The 24,717-nt window shown below is 38.0% G+C and overlaps 1 protein-coding gene across 15 annotated transcripts in view; it reads left to right on the forward strand.

The window, feature by feature from the left end:
• The window catches only part of LOC124880236 (adhesion G protein-coupled receptor L3-like), a 357,339-nt gene that overhangs the window by 224,525 nt on the left and 108,097 nt on the right, over nt 1–24,717 (forward strand). For all 15 annotated transcript variants that reach the window (XM_047385217.1, XM_047385213.1, XM_047385214.1 and 12 more), the window contains 2 exons: nt 16,568–16,921; nt 20,445–20,548. In XM_047385217.1, the coding sequence (XP_047241173.1) occupies nt 16,568–16,921; nt 20,445–20,548 (458 nt within the window). The remainder of the gene's footprint in view (nt 1–16,567; nt 16,922–20,444; nt 20,549–24,717) is intronic.

The raw sequence follows: 24,717 nt of genomic DNA on the forward strand, positions 1-24,717 counted from the left end.
TTTAAAGAGAAGCAGCTAAAGTATTGACAAAATTCAACAATAATCAGTGAAGCACACCAACCCTCCATATTATACTCTAAAACCCTGCAAAATAGCCACACAACTCTATTCAAATATTGTAGCTATTGAAAAAAATTATCTTAATTGCGCAAATGAAAAAAAAAAAAAAACTCAAGCTGCTTTCTTACTTTTGACCCCTGACATTTGAGGACTTTGTTTCTGGGTAGAAATCTGTATCATTGTAATTTTGGCCAGAGATTTTTAGATTTCTCAGAAGGATTGTAATATCATTTGATTTGTTTTTCTGTGTCTGTATCTGTGTTTATTTTCTTTGTGATTGTAATGTAATTATATGTACAGCACTTTGAGTGTCTCGTTACTGAAAAGTGCTATATAAATAAACTTACCTTACCTTACCCTACCAAAAAAACTGCCACATTAACTTTAACAGGCTCTGTGGCCCACAAGGTCAAAGTGATTTATTTTGACCAATCAGCCGAGTCAATCTGAGCGGAGGTCTCCAAAGAGTCTTTAACTATCTTCATCATCGGAGTCAGAGTTTCTCCCCGTTTGGCTTATTCCACCCCTGGTTGATGGTCTTTTGAAAAGTCCCACACTGTTTTCTTGGCAAGTGGCGAGACCTCAGAGGAGTGTGCTGTTCCTCATGGTGATTCTTTACTCATGTTCTCCTTTTCCAACCGTGTCTTTGTCCATGTTTTTCTCCACCCTCCACTTTCCTGGGCAGGCTTGAGTATGTTTGGCCTTGTCAATTGCTTGAGAGACCCAATATTGGGCTCTAAAAAGTGAAAACTAAATTAAATATTTCTCTTCTCCTCTAAGAGTATTTTCTAAGGTGAAAAAGAGAAGTATTGGAGGTTAGTAAATAAGGACTTTGTGGACTGTGTGATTGCAGTGCTGTTCGTGCAATATTTAAACAAACCTGATGGTTTTTGAGTAATTTGAAGACTTTTGTTTACTTTGACGTAGTTTGAGAGATTTGATTGCATAAAATGTAATTAATTCCAATGAAATCAGCTGTACATTAGACAAAAAAAACAAAACTTTTTTTATTTGTGTGTCTTTGCAAATCTGTACAGCAAAATGACCCCAGAGTACTTCAGTGCAGTGCCTGTGGCAGCTCCTGTCTCTTCTGTCAGTTAAAGCAAACACAGTGAGGGTGTCTCTAGGTCCGTGTCCATATGTGCATACATATCAGCCCAGTGCATACCCCTCTCCCCGTGCTGTGTGACCTCCATTGATGCCCTCTCAAATTCTAGAGAGCTCGGGAATAAGAAATTAATTGCCAAACAATGCATAGCTGCCATCCATTATGGCTCTCATGTCAGATGATATCGAAGCTTACCGGATGCCTGGCAGCATAATTTATTGCTCCTCCTCTCCGCCACCACCAGCACCTCTTCAACCTTTCCACTTCCCAGTTGCGCATTGTGATGGATTTGTGGGCTCGCCACAATGAGATACTATTAAACGACAGGACTTTCATCATTTTTTTTCAGCCTTGCCACTCAGCATGTGAGGGCTGATGCTGAGTTTAGGCAAGCGTGTATGACCTAAAAATATGGAAACTGACTGATCTTATATTTATATGTGTATTTCATTGTATAAAGCTTATAACGCTAATGATTATTTTGTGTTGATGAAAGTGATTGTGCCTCCTGAAGGAAAACTTCACGTTGAACTTAATATGCTTTTTCAGTTCCTGAAATTTTACAGATGAATGTTTTCTTGTTGACCTATGAATGATTCAGCTATCACGTGTCCCCTAAACCCAAGGGGTGAAGCAGTGTTGTGTCTACAGATAGCAAACAAGTTAGTAAAGAACGCTTTTTAGGCACTTTACCATGAGCTTGTCACAGCAGCACATTTTAGTCTTATTTCTTTAATAAAATATATAAAAATACCAGTGATGAGCCATGCCTCTCAGACTTGGGCCTTCTCTACTTGAAATCCAATACCTACCTCTACCACAAAACACCGGCACGTACACAAGCACACACTCAAAACAAGTTGCAGTTGTAACTACAGATGTTTTAAGCTGAAAATAAAGCAATAATCTAACTTTACTTAGCTTGTGGCAGAGCTATGGTAAACAGGCAGCACAACCACCAAGCAAAACTACTGAAATTTCTGTACTGATAGCTTATACAAGTACGCCCAGAAAGACCAGCTATAGTTTCTCAGATTTAAACAAAAGTCACACAAGCAGGTTAATACATGTCCACAGCATAGTCAACCAACTCACAAGTCCTGAATTACAGAACACAAAAACCTGCAGACAAGCCTTGGGAATGGGAACATATATGAAACGAGACAGACTGCACCTCCATAGTATGATGACTTTTTTATTCATAATAGAGGCTCAGGTGTAACCAAATCTACTTTGTCCATATTCATTAATCTGTCAGTAATCCATCCATATGCTTTCCAAAGTTTATTTTGGTTATGTTAAAACAATGTGTTTTAGCATTTGGTGTAGCTTTAATTAAACAACTGAGTCTCAAAGCTGCCACACGGCTGCCTCATTTCAGGGACTTTTTCCCAGCAACAGAACATGCTAAGCAGTGGCAACTTTCTCTCTAGGTATTAACCTGAAAACAGCTGAAAAAAAAAGAAATCCTGCTACTAAAACCGGCCAGAGCCCTAGAGTTCACTGGGTGAGCGCAAATATTTCAGACGGGACAAGAAAATGGCCACTTACTAAAAATCAATATTTGATTGAAACCATCTATTCGAACTGACTCTGTTTTATAGTTTAAATCTGAAGTTATTTGGATGAGGAAGTAAAATACTCCTCAAGCTGACAAAGTCTGCTTAGTGAGCACGGACAAGAATTAGTTTATGTGCATCTTCTAATGTGCATCTTTCTGTAATACTATCACGGTAAGGCACAGATCATAGACAGAAACCTCAGAATCAACTCCTTTTACAACCTTGTATTGCAAAAAGTTTCCATTTGTTAACTTTAATTTATGTAAAATAAATAGTGTCTTATATATATATATATATATATATATATATATATATATATATATATATATATATATATATATATATATATATATATATATATATATATATATATATATATATATATATATATATATACAGGTCCTTCTCAAAATATTAGCATATTGTGATAAAGTTCAATATTTTCCATAATGTCATGATGAAAATTTAACATTCATATATTTTAGATTCATTGCACACTAACTGAAATATTTCAGGTCTTTTATTGTCTTAATACGGATGATTTTGGCATACAGCTCATGAAAACCCAAAATTCCTATCTCACAAAATTAGCATATCATTAAAAGGGTCTCTAAATGAGCTATGAACCTAATCATCTGAATCAACGAGTTAACTCTAAACACCTGCAAAAGATTCCTGAGGCCTTTAAAACTCCCAGCCTGGTTCATCACTCAAAACCCCAATCATGGGTAAGACTGCCGACCTGACTGCTGTTCAGAAGGCCACTATTGACAACCTCAAGCAAGAGGGTAAGACACAGAAAGACATTTCTGAACGAATAGGCTGTTCCCAGAGTGCTGTATCAAGGCACCTCAGTGGGAAGTCTGTGGGAAGGAAAAAGTGTGGCAGAAAACGCTGCACAATGAGAAGAGGTGGCCGGACCCTGAGGAAGATTGTGGAGAAGGGCCGATTCCAGACCTTGGGGGACCTGCGGAAGCAGTGGACTGAGTCTGGAGTAGAAACATCCAGAGCTACCTTGCACAGGCGTGTGCAGGAAATGGGCTACAGGTGCCGCATTCCCCAGGTCAAGCCACTTTTGAACCAGAAACAGCGGCAGAAGCGCCTGACCTGGGCTACAGAGAAGCAGCACTGGACTGTTGCTCAGTGGTCCAAAGTACTTTTTTCGGATGAAAGCAAATTCTGCATGTCATTCGGAAATCAAGGTGCCAGAGTCTGGAGGAAGACTGGGGAGAAGGAAATGCCAAAATGCCAGAAGTCCAGTGTCAAGTACCCACAGTCAGTGATGGTCTGGGGTGCCGTGTCAGCTGCTGGTGTTGGTCCACTGTGTTTTATCAAGGGCAGGGTCAATGCAGCTAGCTATCAGGAGATTTTGGAGCACTTCATGCTTCCATCTGCTGGAAAGTTTTATGGAGATGAATATTTCATTTTTCAGCATGACCTGGCACCTGCTCACAGTGCCAAAACCACTGGTAAATGGTTTACTGACCATGGTATCACTGTGCTCAATTGGCCTGCCAACTCTCCTGACCTGAACCCCATAGAGAATCTGTGGGATATTGTGAAGAGAACGTTGAGAGACTCAAGACCCAACACTCTGGATGAGCTAAAGGCCGCTATCGAAGCATCCTGGACCTCCATAAGACCTCAGCAGTGCCACAGAATGATTGCCTCCATGCCACGCCGCATTGAAGCAGTCATTTCTGCCAAAGGATTCCCGACCAAGTATTGAGTGCATAACTGTACATGATTATTTGAAGGTTGACGTTTTTTGTATTAAAAACACTTTTCTTTTTTTGGTCGGATGAAATATGCTAATTTTGTGATATAGGAATTTTGGGTTTTCATGAGCTGTATGCCAAAATCATCCGTATTAAGACAATAAAAGACCTGAAATATTTCAGTTAGTGTGCAATGAATCTAAAATATATGAATGTTAAATTTTCATCATGACATTATGGAAAATAATGAACCTTATCACAATATGCTAATATTTTGAGAAGGACCTGTATATTTATAGAGAGAGAGAGAGAGAGAGAGAGAGAGAGAAAAAAAAGAGAATTTAGAAAAAATGTGTCTACTTATTTTTTGATTTCTGGGATATATTGAGTTCTTGTCTGAAAGCCCTGAATGCCCTAACAGTTCCACATAGGAAAACTCAAATTATTAGCTGAAACCACCATGGCTCACAGTAGGTGATCAACTGCAGAATGGTGCATCTCTCAAGTTCTGGGTCAGATCTTTGCAGGATTTCTTTTTCCTTTTTTTCAGTTTTTGAAATACATGACTCTGATACTGTTCATGTGTGGCAAAAAATTGTTAGACCTGAACCTTCTATAGTTTTCCTTCCATTCAATGCAGTTCAGTATTTTTTACACGTCGGACTTCACTGATTTCTCTGATGGCCGGCTTTGCAGGTCCCCTCTCAGAACAAATGGCACCTCAGGACATCTCATGGCACATAGGTCAAAATAATATACTGTTCTATAGAACCGCAGCACTGGTGGTGTAGGGGGTTAAGCGCCTGACCCATATACGGAGGCTTCAGTCCTCGACGTGGCTGTCCTGGGTTTGAGTCCCAGCCCTGGTGACATTTGCCCTCTCTCTCCACCCCCATTTCCTGTCTAACTATTGTCAAAAAATACTGGAAAAATAAAGGCCACTAGTGTTGCAAAAAAAAAGAATCCAATTCAGTTCATTTCAGCATAATCCAGTCATATGCTCAGAATCAAGTTAAAAATCAATCTAAGCCTGGATCTGTGGCCTCTTGTCCTGCAGATCTGATTGCATAAAACCATTAAAAATAATAAAGAATTCACACTCCACTAAGTTAGGTTTACATGAAAAGCCAATGTTAGGAAAATGTGTACCTTTATGTACAAGGGAAATTGTAAGTGCTCTTTTTGATCATCAGTAGTCCATTAAAATATTTTTCTTACAGAACTGTGGCGATAATTAATGCCTGCATTAACTTAAAATGTCAAAAAATTCATGTCCAAAAAACACATGATTACATTTTATATTCCGGTACTTGCAGTTATTCAACACTCATCTACTAAATGCTTTATATTTACTTTCAGCTGACCCAAGCAGATAACCGTTACCTCTGACTGCACAGATGAAGTTTTGGTCTACTTTCCCGCATAAAAACATCTTAAAACTACTTTTTGTGACAAATTAATGGTATAAAACGATAAATTTGTATGGTCACCGCCGCCATTACTCCTGCGGTCAGTGCAATGACTTCTTGCACACAATCCAACCCCTTCAAAAATCCTAGGTAAATATTTAAAGACCTACCTCAGACCAGGACCTTTTACCTGTCAAAGTAAAGCCCCGGGACAGTAAATTTGTATCAAATTGTGCCCTGGGCTTTCTATAAGCAATAGAAAAGGAGCTTTTCATCCTGATCTTGCAAAACTCCTTTCTCTTAATTTCCTAGTACACAAGCCACACAATATGATATCCTGAGTAGGTAAAGGTTATTGGATAGCAAAACTTGTAGAAAACACAAAAAAGGTTGAAAAAGCTAAAAAAAAAAAAAAAAGGAGCAATAACTATGAAATAAAATCCCTTTAAAATGTTACAAAAAGTATCTGTTTGGAAACAAATTAGATTATGAAGAAATTAGAAAAGGCCCAAGACTCACAGTGCTAAAATGGCCTATGAAAGACAAAATAGAAAATATTTCCTCAATATGTACTAAATGCTTAAATGTTTGTTGGCTGTGAAGCAAACCAATTTAACAATTTGCAGTTCATTTCCCTCAATGTCCCTTTGCTGGGTATTCCATGAGGATGAGACCAATTATGGAAAAAATAATTTTATGCAAATCTTCACTCTGAAGTCAAAGATGTTCATGTGTTCAAAGCAGCTTTAGCTTAGCAAAAATTGGGAGATCCAGTGAATCGCCTGGCTCCTTTTAAACTCATGAGACTTTTAAACCTTCTTAATACCATTAGAAATCTCATTTGTGTCAGCTGTAGAAAATCAAACTATGAGGCTGAAAAAAGTGCAGTTGAAGAGGCAGAGACTTCCAAAACATGCTAGCTAACTCAAAATGCTGATGCTTCATAGCCAAACTAGCTACATTCGCCTCACAGATGACATATGATGGAGTAAAAGCATTGAATAAGATTTAATTCTCAAATCTGACAAATATGATATTCAACAGGTACAGCAACAAGCCACTCAGCCCAGCACAGCTTGAGACATGCACTGAAACTGAAAACAAAATAGAAGTTAAATATTCGTTTTTTATTCAGCTATAAATATATATAAAAACAAAACACCATTTGAATGATTTATTTTATTTGGAGCATCAACAGTTCAAGTCGGTTTGTGCATGTGAGAGTTGCTTAATCTCCTATTCACAATGTTAAAAAACAAATAAAAATCACTGCTGTTTGAAATTAAAAGAAGCAGGATTTTTATATAAAATAGCCAAATGAAAGGTTAATAATTTGGGGAATTTAATTATGCATTCTGTGATTTTTTTGAATGTGTTTTTTTTGGGGGTGGACAGATTATACAACAATAATTTCTAAAAACATCACTTAGGTGCACAAATTGGAATTAATTGTGACATTCCTTTACTTCACATATGGTTGAAATTGCATATGCAGCCTTAAACACTTCTATTGATATGGGCTAAATGTCCTGAGCAAGTTGCAAATTAACCACATGCTTTTTGTAGTCAATAACAAGCTTTTGACACACCTCTGCCTGGATATTTGACCACTTTTGTCTGGTTTCTGGTGATGGACCTTGCTGTCAAATTGTGCATTGTGCACACATTTTCAAAATGATTAAGATTGCAACTTTAAGAAGCTTTATTTTAGTTTGGATGTTGATATGAGGTAACGTTATATAATTTGGTGGTAGTCCTCCCCCTTCTTTATTCTAATCACTTTGTGCAATACACCAGTATGACTAAAGGAGAAACAGCCCCACAGCATGATGGTACCACCATCATGCTGTGGGGCTGTGGGGCTGTGGGGCATTTGGTATAATGATCTGGGGCATGAAAGCTTCAGCTTGACTGGTCCAAACATACTTCTCACCACTGTGTTCTAATAGCTCAGTCTGTGTGTTGTGACTGTAAAACATTTTCCCAGCAGGTATTATGTTTATGCATGTGGACAGCTGCAAATTTCAGTTTGAAGTTTGTCAGCATTGGAGCTGGGGTTTCTTTCTTCATCAGAGGCATGGGGGTTGCTGGGCTGTCCCTGAACATCCTGAACACATTTATTTGCTCTAAAGTGATTTTTTGTGTGGAAGGGGTCAGCGTCCAGACCTTAGCAAAGTAATGGCACATTTGAATCACATTTACTTTTGTACTGTTGTTTGAACTGTTGATCTGAAAAAACTGCGGTTGTTTAAAACGTGACTTAAAAGACTTTTCCAATTTATGTAAATATAAAGTTCTCCTCCTTATATCTTTAGCGAGTTCTATGAGATTGCACATTGTTTTAAGTAGTGAGAAATCTAAGGAGTATGTCAAAAAACTGTGAGAAAACACTAGCTGTAGACAATCCTTATAAGTAACCAGGAATATACAGGCAGCTGGTAAGACTTTGTAAAACTGTGGACAATGTACGTATACTTCTGACCACAACTATGTATCAGTCAGATACCAATCCTGATCGTGGATTTGCCTTCAAGTGTCTAAAACTCTGTCTCAGCTCCCATATATCCAATTTAATGGATTTTAAATGGGCGAATAGCAAGTTGAGTGACATAACACATAAACCATTGAAGTATTTTTCTCTCATCTATGAAAAGTCTCCATGTATAAAGTAGCCATGTTTAAAGGTTCAAAAACTAAAATTAGGAGGTAATCGGGTTCAGCATGAGGATGGAAGACTCACTTCACTGTCTAATGCTTGTTCCATTTCACCCCAAAAGCCCCTTCCACACATCTTTTGATCTTGAGTCAGCCGAAGTATCCCAGAGCCTGACGAGCCTGTTCTACATGTGGAAGTGGCAAGTCATATAAACCGGATCTCTTTCATAACAGCGTTGCAATTTTCTCTCCTGGAGCGGAGTAGAGCAGGCTTATCTAATTGTGGAAGCCACAAACCCTGGGATGCAGAGAGAGAGGCTAATTAGTTAGAAATGAATGCCTTGAAATGAAGAACAAAGCTCTGTGTGTGGTAGAAACATACTTCATGATTTCTGTGAGATTGGGGATGGTCTGAAACAGAGCGTGAATCATGAGAGGGTTCTGGTGTTTCATTAAGACAGGAAGCGTGAGAGTGTAGTACTAGAGTTTAATGCTGGCTTTTATGAATGAACAGGTTGATAGATTTCTGTCAGAATGGCCTTAAGCCTTCCGAGGTTAAATAAAGTACAGCGATGCTAATATGTACAAGTCCTTCTCAAAATATTAGCATATTGTGATAAAGTTCATTATTTTCCATAATGTCATGATGAAAATTTAACATTCATATATTTTAGATTCATTGCACACTAACTGAAATATTTCAGGTCTTTTATTGTCTTAATACGGATGATTTTGGCATACAGCTCATGAAAACCCAAAATTCCTATCTCACAAAATTAGCATATCATTAAAAGGGTCTCTAAACGAGCTATGAACCTAATCATCTGAATCAACGAGTTAACTCTAAACACCTGCAAAAGATTCCTGAGGCCTTTAAAACTCCCAGCCTGGTTCATCACTCAAAACCCCAATCATGGGTAAGACTGCCGACCTGACTGCTGTCCAGAAGGCCACTATTGACACCCTCAAGCAAGAGGGTAAGACACAGAAATAAATTTCTGAACGAATAGGCTGTTCCCAGAGTGCTGTATCAAGGCACCTCAGTGGGAAGTCTGTGGGAAGGAAAAAGTGTGGCAGAAAACGCTGCACAACGAGAAGAGGTGACCGGACCCTGAGGAAGATTGTGGAGAAGGGCCGATTCCAGACCTTGGGGGACCTACGGAAGCAGTGGACTAAGTCTGGAGTAGAAACATCCAGAGCCACCGTGCACAGGCGTGTGCAGGAAATGGGCTACAGGTGCCGCATTCCCCAGGTCAAGCCACTTTTGAACCAGAAACAGCGGCAGAAGCGCCTGACCTGGGCTACAGAGAAGCAGCACTGGACTGTTGCTCAGTGGTCCAGATTACTTTTTTCGGATGAAAGCAAATTCTGCATGTCATTCGGAAATCAATGTGCCAGAGTCTGGAGGAAGACTGGGGAGAAGGAAATGCCAAAATGCCAGAAGTCCAGTGTCAAGTACCCACAGTCATTGATAGTCTGGGGTGCCGTGTCAGCTGCTGGTGTTGGTCCACTGTGTTTTATCAAGGGCAGGGTCAATGCAGCTAGCTATCAGGAGATTTTGGAGCACTTCATGCTTCCATCTGCTGGAAAGTTTTATGGAGATGAAGATTTCATTTTTCAGCATGACCTGGCACCTGCTCACAGTGCCAAAACCACTGGTAAATGGTTTACTGACCATGGTATCACTGTGCTCAATTGGCCTGCCAACTCTCCTGACCTGAACCCCATAGAGAATCTGTGGGATATTGTGAAGAGAACATTGAGAGACTCAAGACCCAACACTCTGGATGAGCTAAAGGCCGCTATCGAAGCATCCTGGGCCTCCATAAGACCTCAGCAGTGCCACAGGCTGATTGCCTCCATGCCACGCCGCATTGAAGCAGTCATTTCTGCCAAAGGATTCCCGACCAAGTATTGAGTGCATAACTGTACATGATTATTTGAAGGTTGACGTTTTTTGTATTAAAAACACTTTTCTTTTATTGGTCGGATGAAATATGCTAATTTTGTGAGATAGGAATTTTGGGTTTTCATGAGCTGTATGCCAAAATCATCCGTATTAAGACAATAAAAGACCTGAAATATTTCAGTTAGTGTGCAATGAATCTAAAATATATGAATGTTAAATTTTCATCATGACATTATGGAAAATAATGAACTTTATCACAATATGCTAATATTTTGAGAAGGACCTGTAATATGTATGCTTCTGTTTTAGCATTTGGTGCAACTTTAATTAAACATAGTTTTGCTCTTTTCCTCACTAATGACCCATAGTGGGATAATTAAAGCTGTTTGCATGATAATACCTCCCATCCATCACAAGACACAGTAGAGTTTTATTGTGTTATTTACCAAAAAATATTATACAACTTACAACAAAATATGTTTTTGATTCAGTCAGATTTTAAGTTCACAAATCTGTTGCTTTGGCCTCTGAAAAGACTAGTCTACCTCCTTTGTGTCCTGAGTCCTTTTTTTATCCTTTTGTCTAGATTGGCAAAGCTGGCAATTTAAAACAAAATGTCCTTGTTTTGTCTCTAAGGTGATAGTACATACAGAGTATAGCTGCTGTCCACTGCTGGCTTTCCTTCTCTCTGAGTGTGCTCATTTCATGGAAAAGACATTTAATTCTGTTCAAGGGCACACTCCTCCCTTTTGTCCCTTTTCTCCATCTCTTTTGTGTCTGTGTGTGTCTGCAGGTGTATTTAACATGCCGTATGTACACTGAACCTTCTGAAAAATAATTTACCCGTGGACTCGGTTGGATCATCCAGGAGGATAGAATTACATTCTAAACATGATTCCTAGTGACTTTGAATTAACCTCCTGCTGTGATAGACATATTCCTAAGTCATATTTCTTCTGTACTGTCATACTGCCTTAAGCATTGAACATTTTTTATCTTTATTACTTAGAAGGAGAGGTAAACCAAAATGATCTCACTGTCTTTCAGCTTGGCGTGAGAAATTACCAGATGAAAAGGTTAACCACAGATTCTAAAAGGACATATACATGAAGAGGAATAACAAAGCCCATACTTTCGTTATGTTCTAGATCTTACCAGGTACTTTCCAGATACATTCCTGGAATTGACATGTAAACTTTCCTGGAACTTACTAGTTACTTTCTCTGTGCTTATCAGGTAATTTTCCAGATCTTACAAGGTACTTTCTGAAGCTTATCAGGCACTTTCTGAAATATTCCTACATACTTTCCAGATCTTCCCAGGTATATTCCTGAGCTTATCAGGTTCTTTGCTAGAACTCTCATGGAACATACTGGTTACTTTTACCAGAGATTTGGGGCTACCATTTCAGAGCTTAGAGGTTAATGCCCTTTAGGGCACTGATCTAATAAAAGAGAAGGAAATAAAAGTACAGCTACACTTGATGATAAACATAAATCACAAGATTTCACATAATACACAAGATACTACCAACATGTGCCATTGAGTTGCAATAAACCTTCACAGAGCAAGGTATTCTACACATAAATGAATTGTTCATCTTTTTCTACAGATCATCTGTCTGAAGGTGGCATTTAAAATATTTATGCTTTAACAAGATTTAGAAGGATTGAAGTTTCTAAAATAACTGGAAATGTCAACCTATAATTTTTAAGGCTATTATTCATTTTTGCTAATTATAAAGAAATAATATTAAAAATGAAAATGTTCAGACAATAATGTACTACACTCCTACTTTAATGCTCTTTAATCCAAGTGATGGATCAATCTTACTGAGGAGCAGAGAAAATGCATTCATGACCTGTCTAACTGCAATCTTTTCCATTTTAATTTTCCCTCATGTCTTTCAAGTGTGTTTCCTCATTAACATATGTTTCCTCAGCAACATCACACCTAAATCAGTTGTCTTCATCTGTGCAGAGATTCATTTCTCCTAATTGGCCCCTATGCTTGCCTGTTTAGTCACTAGCTTGTCTGCTGGTTGGCAGAGTGAGGCTGGTATTGACCTTGATATAGGCAGATTAGATTTTCATCAGACACCCTGATGGTGTCCTTCCTACTATATGTCAATTTCCCATGCAGTGACATTATTCCCACAGTTTTTTAAAGCCAGGGTGTAATTTTGGGTTTGTCGTTATTTCCCCTAAGCCACAAATACAAAAATTTGTTTTTCTCAAACAATCAAATATAGAGACTGGTGTCCTTGAGGATATTTTCTTCTCCCGCTTTCATGATAGTTGCTGTTGAAGGTGGCACAAATTGATGATGATGTTTGCTACCGTTTAGAGAATGTAAATGGTGGTGTCTAGGTGGACGGTGGAAATAGTCAATCACCACATGAGTGCTCGGCTGATTTTTATCTTACTGATGGGTACGTCTGTAAAAATAATTCATATTCACACGCTCATTTTGTATCTATGCATTTCCATTTCATCCCAGCCGACTCTCAATTTGTACATGTAAACAAACCGTTTCATACCCATGTACCGAAACATAGAGGATCAGTTTATTTTGCTTTATGGGTAGTTTTTTTTTTTTTTTTTTGATAAACTATGGAGCTGAGTAATCATAAAAATTTTCAAATATAAATAATTGTATTGTATGTATTTTTAAGATGCTAACACTTCCTAGTAATGGCCACAAATAGTCACACTGATTGAATATGAACTAACAGGGAAACAACCAGGAACAAACTCTTAGTTCATTATTACTTATTTATGACCCAAAATAATGTTTTGGCGTTCTATTTCCATTGATGGTAGTTCTGATCCCCCTTTGGGCATGTTGAATATTATGAAATATGCTATATTATTATTAAAAGCAAAATATCTCTCCGTGACCTCCTGCCTGTGGATATTACTTATAGGAGCCCCACTACCATGTTTCATTTTTGTGTAAATAGTGTAAATAATAGTGTAAACAATACAACATTAAAATCATTAGCTGTCAAAGTGGGTACAAAATCTTTTCAAAGTGCATATTGTGTTTAGTTCAGCACAGTAACAAAATAGTTGTTTTGGATAATGAATACATGTTGTAAAACCAAAAAAAATAGGTTCTGCGCTCTAAACTGTTGTGATGTCATGTAACAAACATCAATGGCCACACAAACATTTATTTCTGCCTGCAACTCTGAAAAGCGAGGTCTAATTATCTTAACAGATAGAACTCAAATGTTTTGTGCATATATTTTAAAGGGTCTACTGCTGATACATACAGTATATAATGTGAATATTTGCCTCTATGCATCTTTTGATTGGAGAAGGGTAAATGTAACCACCACAATATTTAGTGTGACTAGCATAACACAGGCATTGTTTTGCTGTCAGTTTTTGTATTTTCTTTTCTCTACATATCTTAAAACTATCAGATGCTTTTGATATTCTGGACTTACAAATAGCCCCCGAGATGCGACATCACTTTCTTTCCGACTGTTGATAAACCATTAAATGGAAATGACTTCTTAGATAGAGTACAATTTGGTCATGAAAGGTGAGGCATGGATGACCCATCTGTGGGATGAGGAATAAGTTAAAGTAATACGTACCAACATTTATGTATCTAAATAAAGTTCTGAACACGCTTGCAGTAATGTCCAGTTCTAATGTGTTACAGGATAGCAGAACTAGCCCAAGATGGTAGAATAGTCCAAACAGAATTTCATTATTTGACCCACTTTCAAATCAAAAACTAAATCTCACAATCAACTACAGAAACTCAAGTCAATGAATGATATATTTCAAGCATTTCTGTGATCATTTATAATGATTTTGGCTTATATGTAATGAAAAATAAGATTTAGTTTCTCAGGAAATAAGAATATCACATAAGAGCAATAAAAATGTTTTTTTATTGATAAATGGTATGTTATGATCAACACAGTCATGCTGACTTTACAGTAGCAGTACAGTAGTACAGCAAACAGTTACCATCCACATGGAGGATAAGCCCTAAAAGGTCATTCCAAGCATATTATTGGAAAGTTAAGTCAAGGAATAGGTTATATTCATAGCCTTTTTTATTCGTTCCATAGAATATTCAAATTAACCATCAAAAGTAACAGAAATAAACACTTGAAATACTGTGTTTAATGAATCTGTATGAATTTCACTTTTGGAACTGAATTACTGAAATACTGAATGTTACTTTTTAAATTATATTTGAATTGTCTAATATGCACCGTTATGAATGAAAAACTTGGACATTTGCCTACATGCCTATTGTGAATTATAATGTCTCTTTAGGTCCTCAGGCCTGCATGCGCTAAGCAATTTGCTACTACCTTAGGCTGGCCCTGTATGTTGCGGTGTAAATGTAGTCTAGGCAGTTTCCTACTGGCAACGGTTGTTGCCACGGATAAGGCTTACATTTTCTCTGACTTTACCAACATATGGAAAAAATACATACATATTATGTGTCAGGAAAGTCTTAAGTATTGATATACATGGATTTATTTAGCAGGAAACTATTTATTTCAGAGCTTAACCATCTCTTCATATCCTGGTTCTTTTTGTAACTTTGTATGCTTTTTTGAAATTGTTCACATTACAGTTCAATGAAATAAAATGTGGCTGTCCATAGGAGTGTCTAAGCACCTGGTGCTATTTAAAAGACGACAATCTCTTTTTGTTGGTGGAAGGAAAACAAATACTCAATCAACCAGTGCTCTTGCTGAGGTGGCACATCGTTTAATCAACCTTGGCTGTCGCTGAATACTGTTAAGCGTGGAAAGCATCGACTGCTGATAGTTGTCAGGGTGTCATTACAGCTTGCGGCAGCCTCTGTGTCTCGAACTGCTGCGCTAATATATGCCGTCTCATTTTACCCTTTGGAAATTTACCGTACCGAGATATTGTCCCATTGCAAATTGAATCTCAGAGAAATGTTTTTTTTGTTATCTGAGCTCACCAGGGTACGCCACGTCCATTAAACCCGCCAATGCTAAATTGACCTTCATTAAATTTTGTTTTGCTCTCCTTTCATACAAAGATTAGGATCGTTTGTCACTTCTGTCTTTTTGATTGTATCTCAGTGCTTGGAGGAAATGACAGCTGTCCCAAATTATATTTTTAGCAAAGGTTCAAATTGTGTTCTGTGAGAAAGGCCTCTTTCATCCATTTAGAGGGGCCAACGCAAGCTGTTCTCTTCCAAAACAGGAGCTGCAATTAGATCATGTTGTATAGAAACGTTGGCAAAGATAAACAGAGCAAAGATGGTGATGCAAATGTACAATGGTTGGGTTAAAAGACAAGTTAGGACTCTCGTCTTTCTGGGTTTTTTGCAGTGTAATATGAAGTTTCATCCCGTGTGTGTCCTTAGACTCTCTATGGGTTCACTGAGTTCACAGATTCATAAAAAAACTTGCAGCTAAATTAATTTGGGACCTCTATCTTCCAATCAGGGGCACGGTGGAAGATGAATAAGGTGCACAAGGCATGATTGATGGCTAAGACTCTAGTAGCTGCAAGTGTTTTCAAGTGGGAGGGGAAAGATAGCTGAGCTGGTGTATGGGGCCATCTCTTGCGCATGTGTTGGTGTTATTATGATAGCCGTTTGTCCCATGAGCTCAGGTAAACAACATCATTAGCAAACAGCTCCTGGAGTGTAACCACAGGGAGGATCCACATCCAGGAAATGGGTATTCCATTTTGTCCTCTCTGACCCAGAAATAGCATGTACTTAAAAAATTGCTATTGACTTGCAGAGATATGACCCCACTAGCAGCTGCATTTAGAATGCACAGCTGGAAGTTTGTATTTCCTGGTGTGTGTGTGTGTGTGTGCGTGTGTGTGTGTGTGTATGTGTGTTGGCTTAACTGGCAGGGGTCCCACACTAGACACCATGCATGCCCACTTTAGTCACACCTGCCAGCTCCAACTGATCCTCTTTGAACTATCTTCTCTTAAACTGACACATGGAAAAAAAGGGGAAGAATAGGGCTCCCATGTGTCTACTACCCTTATTTGGGCTTTAAAAAGAATACATTTCCTACTCAGACACAGCTGGGGTAGGAAGAAATAATTTTAACTTTCTTTAACTGTGGTCTTTGCTCTTTTTTCTAACCCAGCATCTTCTGTATTCAACAGAAACCTCCTCATCTGTTATGGTATACATGGATACCATGACTTCAACAATGAGGACCACTACTCGACCTACCACCATCACCTTGAGAACCACAACATCCAGGACTACCACTACCAGGATGCCCACCACAACAGCTACAGTGGCTGTGTGGCCGCGGACAACATCCATGACAGTATCTTCCATGCACACGCTAGTGGACACCTTAGACCCCGAAGACGAAGACAGTTCGCTGCCTTCTTCCAGACTTCCAAATATCAGGGTGGAATATTGTGATCCTTTGATGTTGATGGACATCTCCTGGCCGAAGACCAGGCAGGGCACTGTCATCAAGATGCCCTGTCCATCAGGAACCATAGGTATGACAAATGTTAATCAATGCCAGATCTTTGAAGAGAACTAAGAAGGTATTTGATTCTGTGAGCTCAAGTTAGCTTCAGACTTGATAAAGAGTGTGGAAGCTTTTAAGTTTGCGCTGGCATGTGGTGCTGTTTTTGTCTCTGTTCGACATGTGTTGATTACCTAAAGGGCAGCAAGCCGGTTTTATAACTATCTATTTGAGGCAACCAAGGTGTAAAATAGTCTTGTTTGTAAGTCCCTCCACAAAGCTGCAATTCACCTGTATTTTGTAACTTCTCAAAAGTGTTCTATACTAAAACTCTACAATGAATTGTGGTGTGGAGAGGCCAGTAATAACAAAACCACAGACTTGTAAGATTTATGAATAATCCCAGACAAACTCAAACATTCATCTGTTTAAATCAGAGAAGCTCTGTCTATAAAATAAATAGTGTTTCTCTATTTCCTCTCTGTGAGCATGTCAATATTCTCCTTAGGAGACCTGGTCTGCTGTGAGTTGCTTGTGTGCCTTTTTGTTTATGTTTATGCTCCCTGCACAGCCCACATTTGGTCTCTTCCTGTCTTCCCCCACTGACTCTTTATTCCCAACTCATTGATGCAGGGCTAAAGGTAGCATGATGTCAAATTTGTATAAGAACTAGTTACTAAATGCCACACAGCGGTAGTTGTATTCTGTGTTTCACTGTGGGATACATGTGAATATTTATACCTCAATAGTCCTTATCAGGCATTAGACCTCTGTTTCTGTGGATGTTTTCTCGAAGTTTTTGCATCTGTACTAACAGAATAAAGTCAAGTGTCTTTTCAGAATAAATTAATGTTGACTGCTGTGCATTTCAAGGCATTCTCTCCAAAAGGTGAAAATCATGAGTTCATTTACATTTTTAGACAAAGACACCAAGCCTGCTGTCAGCCAGGATTCGTCAAAAATGATTAAGAAAATAATACGGTTCACCTCTAAAATTGGCTAAAAGTAATTTATCAAAACGTTATGTTAAGAATATTCGCACAGCTTAGATTGTAAGAGCATCTCACTGATAAAATCAGAAAACTGCAGGTCTTGTGTGTTTGTTCATCTGTCTGAAAGTGTAGTTAAGAAAATCCTGAGTTTGGTATATTTTGACAAGAAGCTGTTTTGGTCAAACTTTCATGTCCATTGTGAGTAATTCATGTCAAGGGAACATCTTAACATAGTCTCTTCCTTTAAAAGGTAATGCAGGGAAATGTGGACAGTTAGAAATATCAATTTCCAACTGTTGATGCCTGTGAACCTTATGGCAATTATTCTGACTCAAAAATACAAGTAAATTTTTTTGTGGGAGAAAAATCAATCATACTCAAAATATATAAATTAATGTTTTATACAGTCAGAAATGTAACAACACAAACGCTGGTTTGGGAGTACTTCTATAAGAAAGGAAAACAAAAAGATGATAGAGATATTGACCAATGGCTCCATCAATGGACAAGACACAGCTCAATGTTGGGACTCTGACTACTTTCAGTTTAAAGAAAATTAATGCATGTACACAATGGTTATGGAAGCAATAGCTCTATTGGTTTCTTCCAGGAAAGAGATACAGCTAAACAGAGAAGCATTGGGCAAGGATTACTTTCTATGAAGAGAAAAACAAAGATTCACTATTCACTACGTGAATAGGCACAATAGCTCATTCAGTGACTGTGTCCAGGTAAGAAACTAAATATAGAATCCCTGTTCAATTAGTACTTTTAGTAATCAGAAAAACATAGCGTCCACAACGTTAATGGAATAAATGGTGCCATCAACGACTGTCCAGGAAAAACAAAACACCTAACCACAGAAACTCTGAACCAGAACCACTTTCTATCATGAAGAAATACAAAGAGATGGCAGCCACTGCCTCATTAATGCCTTTGACCAAAGATGGCTATATATTATAGCACTGGGCTAGGAGTGGTTTCTATCTATAGAAAACCAAAGAGAGTACACAGAGTTCATTGCTGCAATACCTTAGTCAGCAGTTTCCTCCAGGAAAGAGATACAGCTTAAATAATATTAACATAAGTCAGAGAGTGAATCTTTTCACTGACCTCTTTTTTTAAAAGGTTGTGATCTTTTATGCGTCCCAAAGCATTTGCATGCATGTGATGCATTTAGAAATTAATCAACTACATTGCCGGTATATACTTTTCATGTGAGGTCAGCAGACACGTGCAATGGAGAAAATCCTGTATTGCTGTAGTATGCTTACGTTCAGCTCTGGGCCCAATCCTTTCACAATCAGTGCATAGACAGGGGAACGCACATATAAATGCTGTCTTCATTGAGACCTCACTAACAGCCAACACATGGCACAGATAAGAGGAACTGGTACCCCACACCTCCTCCTCTTGGCGCTCTCTTCAAAGCCATCGCACTTCAGACAACACTGTCAAGCAGAACATGACTGCGTGAGCTTTCTCTGCCACTCTTTGAAAGTTCTCCGAGCTCCCCTACATTCTACATCTTTCCGTTCGCTGTCACTCCGTCTCTCCCCCCTGACCCTCCCCTGACCCCCACCCTCTTCATGCTTCTTCATCCTGTCTCTCAGCATAGGGGGGAGATGCACAGTAACTTATCTTATAAAAGAAAATAAATTATATGTCAGTCAAAATTTATATCTGTTAATGCAGGCTGTGTTACCCTGCAACAACACTGACCCCTCTGTATACAAGAAAGACTAATTTAATGTCAGGATGCAGCTTTGAGGATGTAAGAAGTGAAGGTGCATGCATGGATTTGTAAGGTGAAGAAGCAAATTATGTTTAAATTCACAGCTAAACAATCTAAAATCACATACCATGGTTCAACCTGTATTTGTAAGGATGTCATTGGTTTGCTTTAAAACCAATAAAAACCTCTCATCATAGATATCAGTAGGTATAGCAAGATTAGAGAGGCTGAACAGATAACCGAACAGATTAATAAGACTTTATAATAAGTATTTGTAAATGCATTTGCAAAGCCCATCTATCAGTAAAGAGTCTTTCCTCCAGCTTTCTTAATTGACCTTTGCTCAGTATTTCATCCACGGGTGACTTAATTGGCACCAATTTTGTTGTATCTGCTTTCCTATGCAACACTTAAACAGCTACACGAGCAGACACTGTCTGACTTTTAATGACTACATACAAACCGTGTCTGGATGAGTCCGGCAGCAGGCCTCCACTGAAGCAGATTCGTTTTAGCCAGTTTAAGATAAAACCATCCAATTACAGTCCTGCAAATTCCATTAATTGGATCACTTAGAAATGTTGTTACCTCGAACAAGTTTTTGCAAACAAGAAAAAGGCTTGACATACAGAAGACTCGGGCAGTAGATGAAGAATCATAAAGCATTGTGTCGTGTGTCAGTCTATAATAGAAAAACGTTCTAGGAAAAATTGGAAAATGCTAATAGGCTTGTGTCAGAAAGATTGGTTAGAATGACACACATAGAACAAAATATGTTTCTGTGAGTCTTTATGACTACTTAACTGGTGACTTTCTTCTGTCTAAAGGTGTGGTTTCGTTCATGTGCTTGGACCCAGAGGGATACTGGAACCTACAGGGGCCTGATTTCAGCAACTGCACCTCCCCATGGGTCAACATTATCAACCAAAAGGTAAGAAAAAACAACTTTCACTGTACACCATCGGAAAAATTATAGAATAATATTGAATTTGATTTTAGCATCTTCCAACTTTGTATGTGTGCAAAAAGAAATATGTGGAAAAAACTGTTTACAAATGTATTCCTTATTACCCTTTCCAAAAGAAAAGAATAGCACCATCTTGAAATGGATTACTAAAATAAACATAATACTTATTGTTTTAACTATGCGTACGACGGGGACATAGTCCTAGTTAATATTAATGCCACAAAAAACGCAAGGCGAGGCAGGTTTATTTATATAGCACAAATTACACTCTGGTTCAAAGTGCTAGGGAGGAAATAATATATACTAAACATATTGGAATTAAAAATAAACAAATGACAAGAAATTCATGCAATCTAAAATAAATAAATGTCGTGATAACAAATAACTGATAATATATTTGGGCTTTATGGAAAAGCTCTAGAAAACTAATGTATTTAGCTGTGATTTAAAGGACCCAGCAACAGTTACTGCAAACCTTTTGTTTTAATTACATTGGTTTAGAATCTTAGTTGCATACAAACTAAATGCTACCTTTCCTTGTTAAATTGTGATCCTGGGAATACTGAGTGACCACGCTCTGATCTAATGGTTCTGGATGGTTCTTCTCGAAAAATCTTTTTTTCCCCAAGACTATTCAATGCCTTGTTAAAGATTTCAAAATGTCTTTTACAAACACGGAACTAAAACAGCAGTTTAAGGACTAGTGTAATTTGATCCATTTTCCTGGTTTTGGTAAGGACTTTGGAAACAGCCTTTAGAATGAGCTGCGTTGTCCTGATCATTTTACTGAGAACAGTAAAGACACCATTAAAATAAATTAACATACTGGAAATAAAAGCATGACCCAAATTTTCTTTGTCTTGTTTTATCAGCAAACCCTTTGTTGTGGCAATGTATTAAGATGTTGATAGGCTAATTTGGCTGGGAGTAGACTTTATGTGCCTTTTGACTTGTCACATAAAGTCTACCCCCTTTGGTATTATGGACTCACTCTGCTGAGTTAATGTAAGGAGCTGTGTACATGGGGTGAACTATATAGTTGTGGCATCAGCACAGGTTTGCTAAGACATTTTGCAGTAGTCTACGATCTGAGCTAGCGAAAGCATATTGATATGATAGAACAGGATGCTGACAAACATCACATGTGATTTGTTCGCATTTATTAAACACGTGAAGATTCAAACATAGTGTGTAACTTTATCTAATGTTGAACATTTACAGAACAAACATCTGGGTCAAAATTACTGCTGACCAAAAAATAAGTAACTTATTGCACTTTTACTCTAATAGGGGACATTGTTTAGTAAAATAAATCTTATATTGCACTAAAGAAGTCTTAAAACCTTCAATTAGTTGTGTATAGAAAAAAATTGAAAATTAGATGTTTGAATGTCAGAAATTGACCATAAAGTATTTTTTAAATGCAGAATTTTTTAGGAACCCTATTATAAGTTTGGGATGGACTATGACCTTCCACCATTCTTTTAGTAACATTTGCAGCAGCTCTTAGTCCAGATATATCTCTTGCACTCAGTCAACTTTATTTTTTGTGAATTTCATTTTTTGTCTGTTCATTATTGATCAATTAATGTATATGATTAGCCAGGCAGTGTATTCCATAGAAAGCTTATACCTTTGTGTGCATGCACTTTTGTTTGGATTGGAGTGAAACCCAATCCAACAACACAGCACAGTGTAATGGACTCCTGTGGGTAAAGCTCTATCCATGCTATGTCTCCTCGACAACCTGTTACAGTGGTTATTGGCTCACCATATTGCTCAACACAAATGAGTTATATCTCTTGCTCTGCAGTCTATTATACAACGCCTCATTTCAACCTTCTTATACTACAATCTGTTATTGAATCAAAAAAGCAAAAGATGTGAAGGGGACTGTAAGGGAGTATCTTTGTTACAGGTTATGAACTGAAAGGAATGGTAACAATGTCCCACCTTCAACATGCTGGACCCTGAGGCGTACATGTTACACCTCTTGTTTTACCCTACAGGAGAAACCTAGCCCATCAAACAGTAGTTTGCTGAAATGAATGGAGAAAGCTTATTTTCGAGAAACCTAGTGATAGAAGAAATAGCAGCACGGTGTATTTCATTTGTTGACTGCAATAAAACTAGAAAATAAAAAAACAAAATGTAGCGGAGTTGCTTTGAGTTCGCTTTTATAGCCTGTTCAATAAAAGTACTGAGACTGCTGCTGTATTATTCAGATCAACACAAAAGCTAAGTTGAAAAAGTAATATATGTATTTTTAGGGAAAAAGGCTATGATTTATTTTTTTTATAATTTAAAGGATATGACAGTTGAGCAGGATGCCTGTCTTGTTGGAGGAAGGAAGTCTCTAATGAAGATCAACCCATCAGGGATTTGAAATGCCCATCTGCCACTTCGTTATTTTATATCCATATCCATTGTCCTTTGAGTATCACAGCTCATTACCAGATGGTTTGGTAGACAAAATGAGAAAGGATAATGTAGAAGGTAAAAAAAGAAATGAAATGACACCAGACAAACATAAAGCGAGAGCGAATAGGAGACAAAAAGAGGAAGCAGAGCTATTTATCCAGCATCCACAGCTCTTCTCATTAGGTGATGAGCGCAGGGAAGCTGAGGACGAAAACATCTTCCAGAGACATGTTCCCTTCACTCACACACCTCTGTGAGGACCAATTTAGGATGCCTAATTACTTCCTTGATAAACTCACAGGCAGAGATAGCAGGTAACACTACAGTAAATCAGGACAATCCAATTTTACCTTGCATTTTAGTTTTCTGAATCTCTTATATGTTGTTCCTGAGTTACATCATGAAAAAAACACAGCACCCTCTGAAGTTGATCACAGCGTCGAGGAACGTTTAATAAGTAATTAATTACTTTCTATTTCCCTGGAATTTTTAATGTGGCATGACAAAGATGCCCATTATTTTCAGTCACTCTTTAAAATGGGAAAGAGAGGGGCGCATGGCAAGTGTGGCAGATGTGTTATGATATTCACAAATCAGTAAATAGCTACGAGAGAAAGAGAATAGCTACTCATCTAGACTTACACTATCTACAGTCAATAGCCTGTGACAAACAAGGCCTAAAGAGGAACCTAAAGTTATGCTTACACCATGCCCACTGAGGAGAATGGTGACGAATGAAAAGAGAACGACTAGAGGTTTACCCGAGTAGCCAATACATGTAAAGTCCTGTGATATTTATTTGATATGTGAGCAAACATTTTGTTATGATGAAGCCTAAAATCAACTGAATGAACAAATTATCAATGTCATGAAGAATACATATGGATAACTGAATAAACGTGTACCGTTAAAGTTTGGGTTTATTTTTAGACAGACCAACAATTTACTGAACAACAGGAGGTAAAATAACAGACAAAACCATGATGAGTAATGGCTAAAGTTCAGAAAGGCAAGCTCTTTTAAAAAAAAAAAGTCCAATTCTCTTTCAGAGGAGATCACACTTGAAAGCAGTTCTGCCTTAAAGATCCCACGTTTTTGCTCTCTCTGCATGAGATAGTTTTCTTTTTTTTTTTTTTTGGTCAATGTCCGTTGCACTGGCTACGTAATAGTTTCTGTTAATGTTCGGTTTTGCTTGTTTCGAAACAAGCCACAATATTAACCACAAGTTTGTTGTCATGGTGTTTTACATTTTGGTTTAATTGCATAAAGAATTTAAACAAAATGCATTTTTCCTCCCACAGTCCAAAGACATGCCAGTTAGGTTAATTGGTCTCTCTAAATTGCCCTTAGGTGTATGAATGAGTGTGTGCTTGGTTGTTTGTGTGTTGCCCTGCGACGGACTGGCGACCTGTCCAGGGTGTACCCCGCCTCTCGCCCATAGACTGCTGGAGATAGGCACCAGCTTCTCCGCGACCCACTATGGAATAAGCGGTAGAAAATGACTCACTGACTGACTGCATTTTTGCACCAGAATGTATCATCCTTCCATTTGAGTGTAAATAGCATTTATCGCAGCCTCATCAAACCCAACAGGTTTATTTGCAAATTTCTATGGAGAAGATTTGGCATAAGGAGGCCTGTAGGTGCATTGTTTAGGGAATGAGTTTTTTTCATTTTTCTTGAGATTTTCTTGAGTCTTCCTGATTTAGCCT

The sequence above is a fragment of the Girardinichthys multiradiatus genome, chromosome 14 (genome assembly GCF_021462225.1).
Source record: "Girardinichthys multiradiatus isolate DD_20200921_A chromosome 14, DD_fGirMul_XY1, whole genome shotgun sequence".
NCBI lineage: Eukaryota > Metazoa > Chordata > Actinopteri > Cyprinodontiformes > Goodeidae > Girardinichthys > Girardinichthys multiradiatus.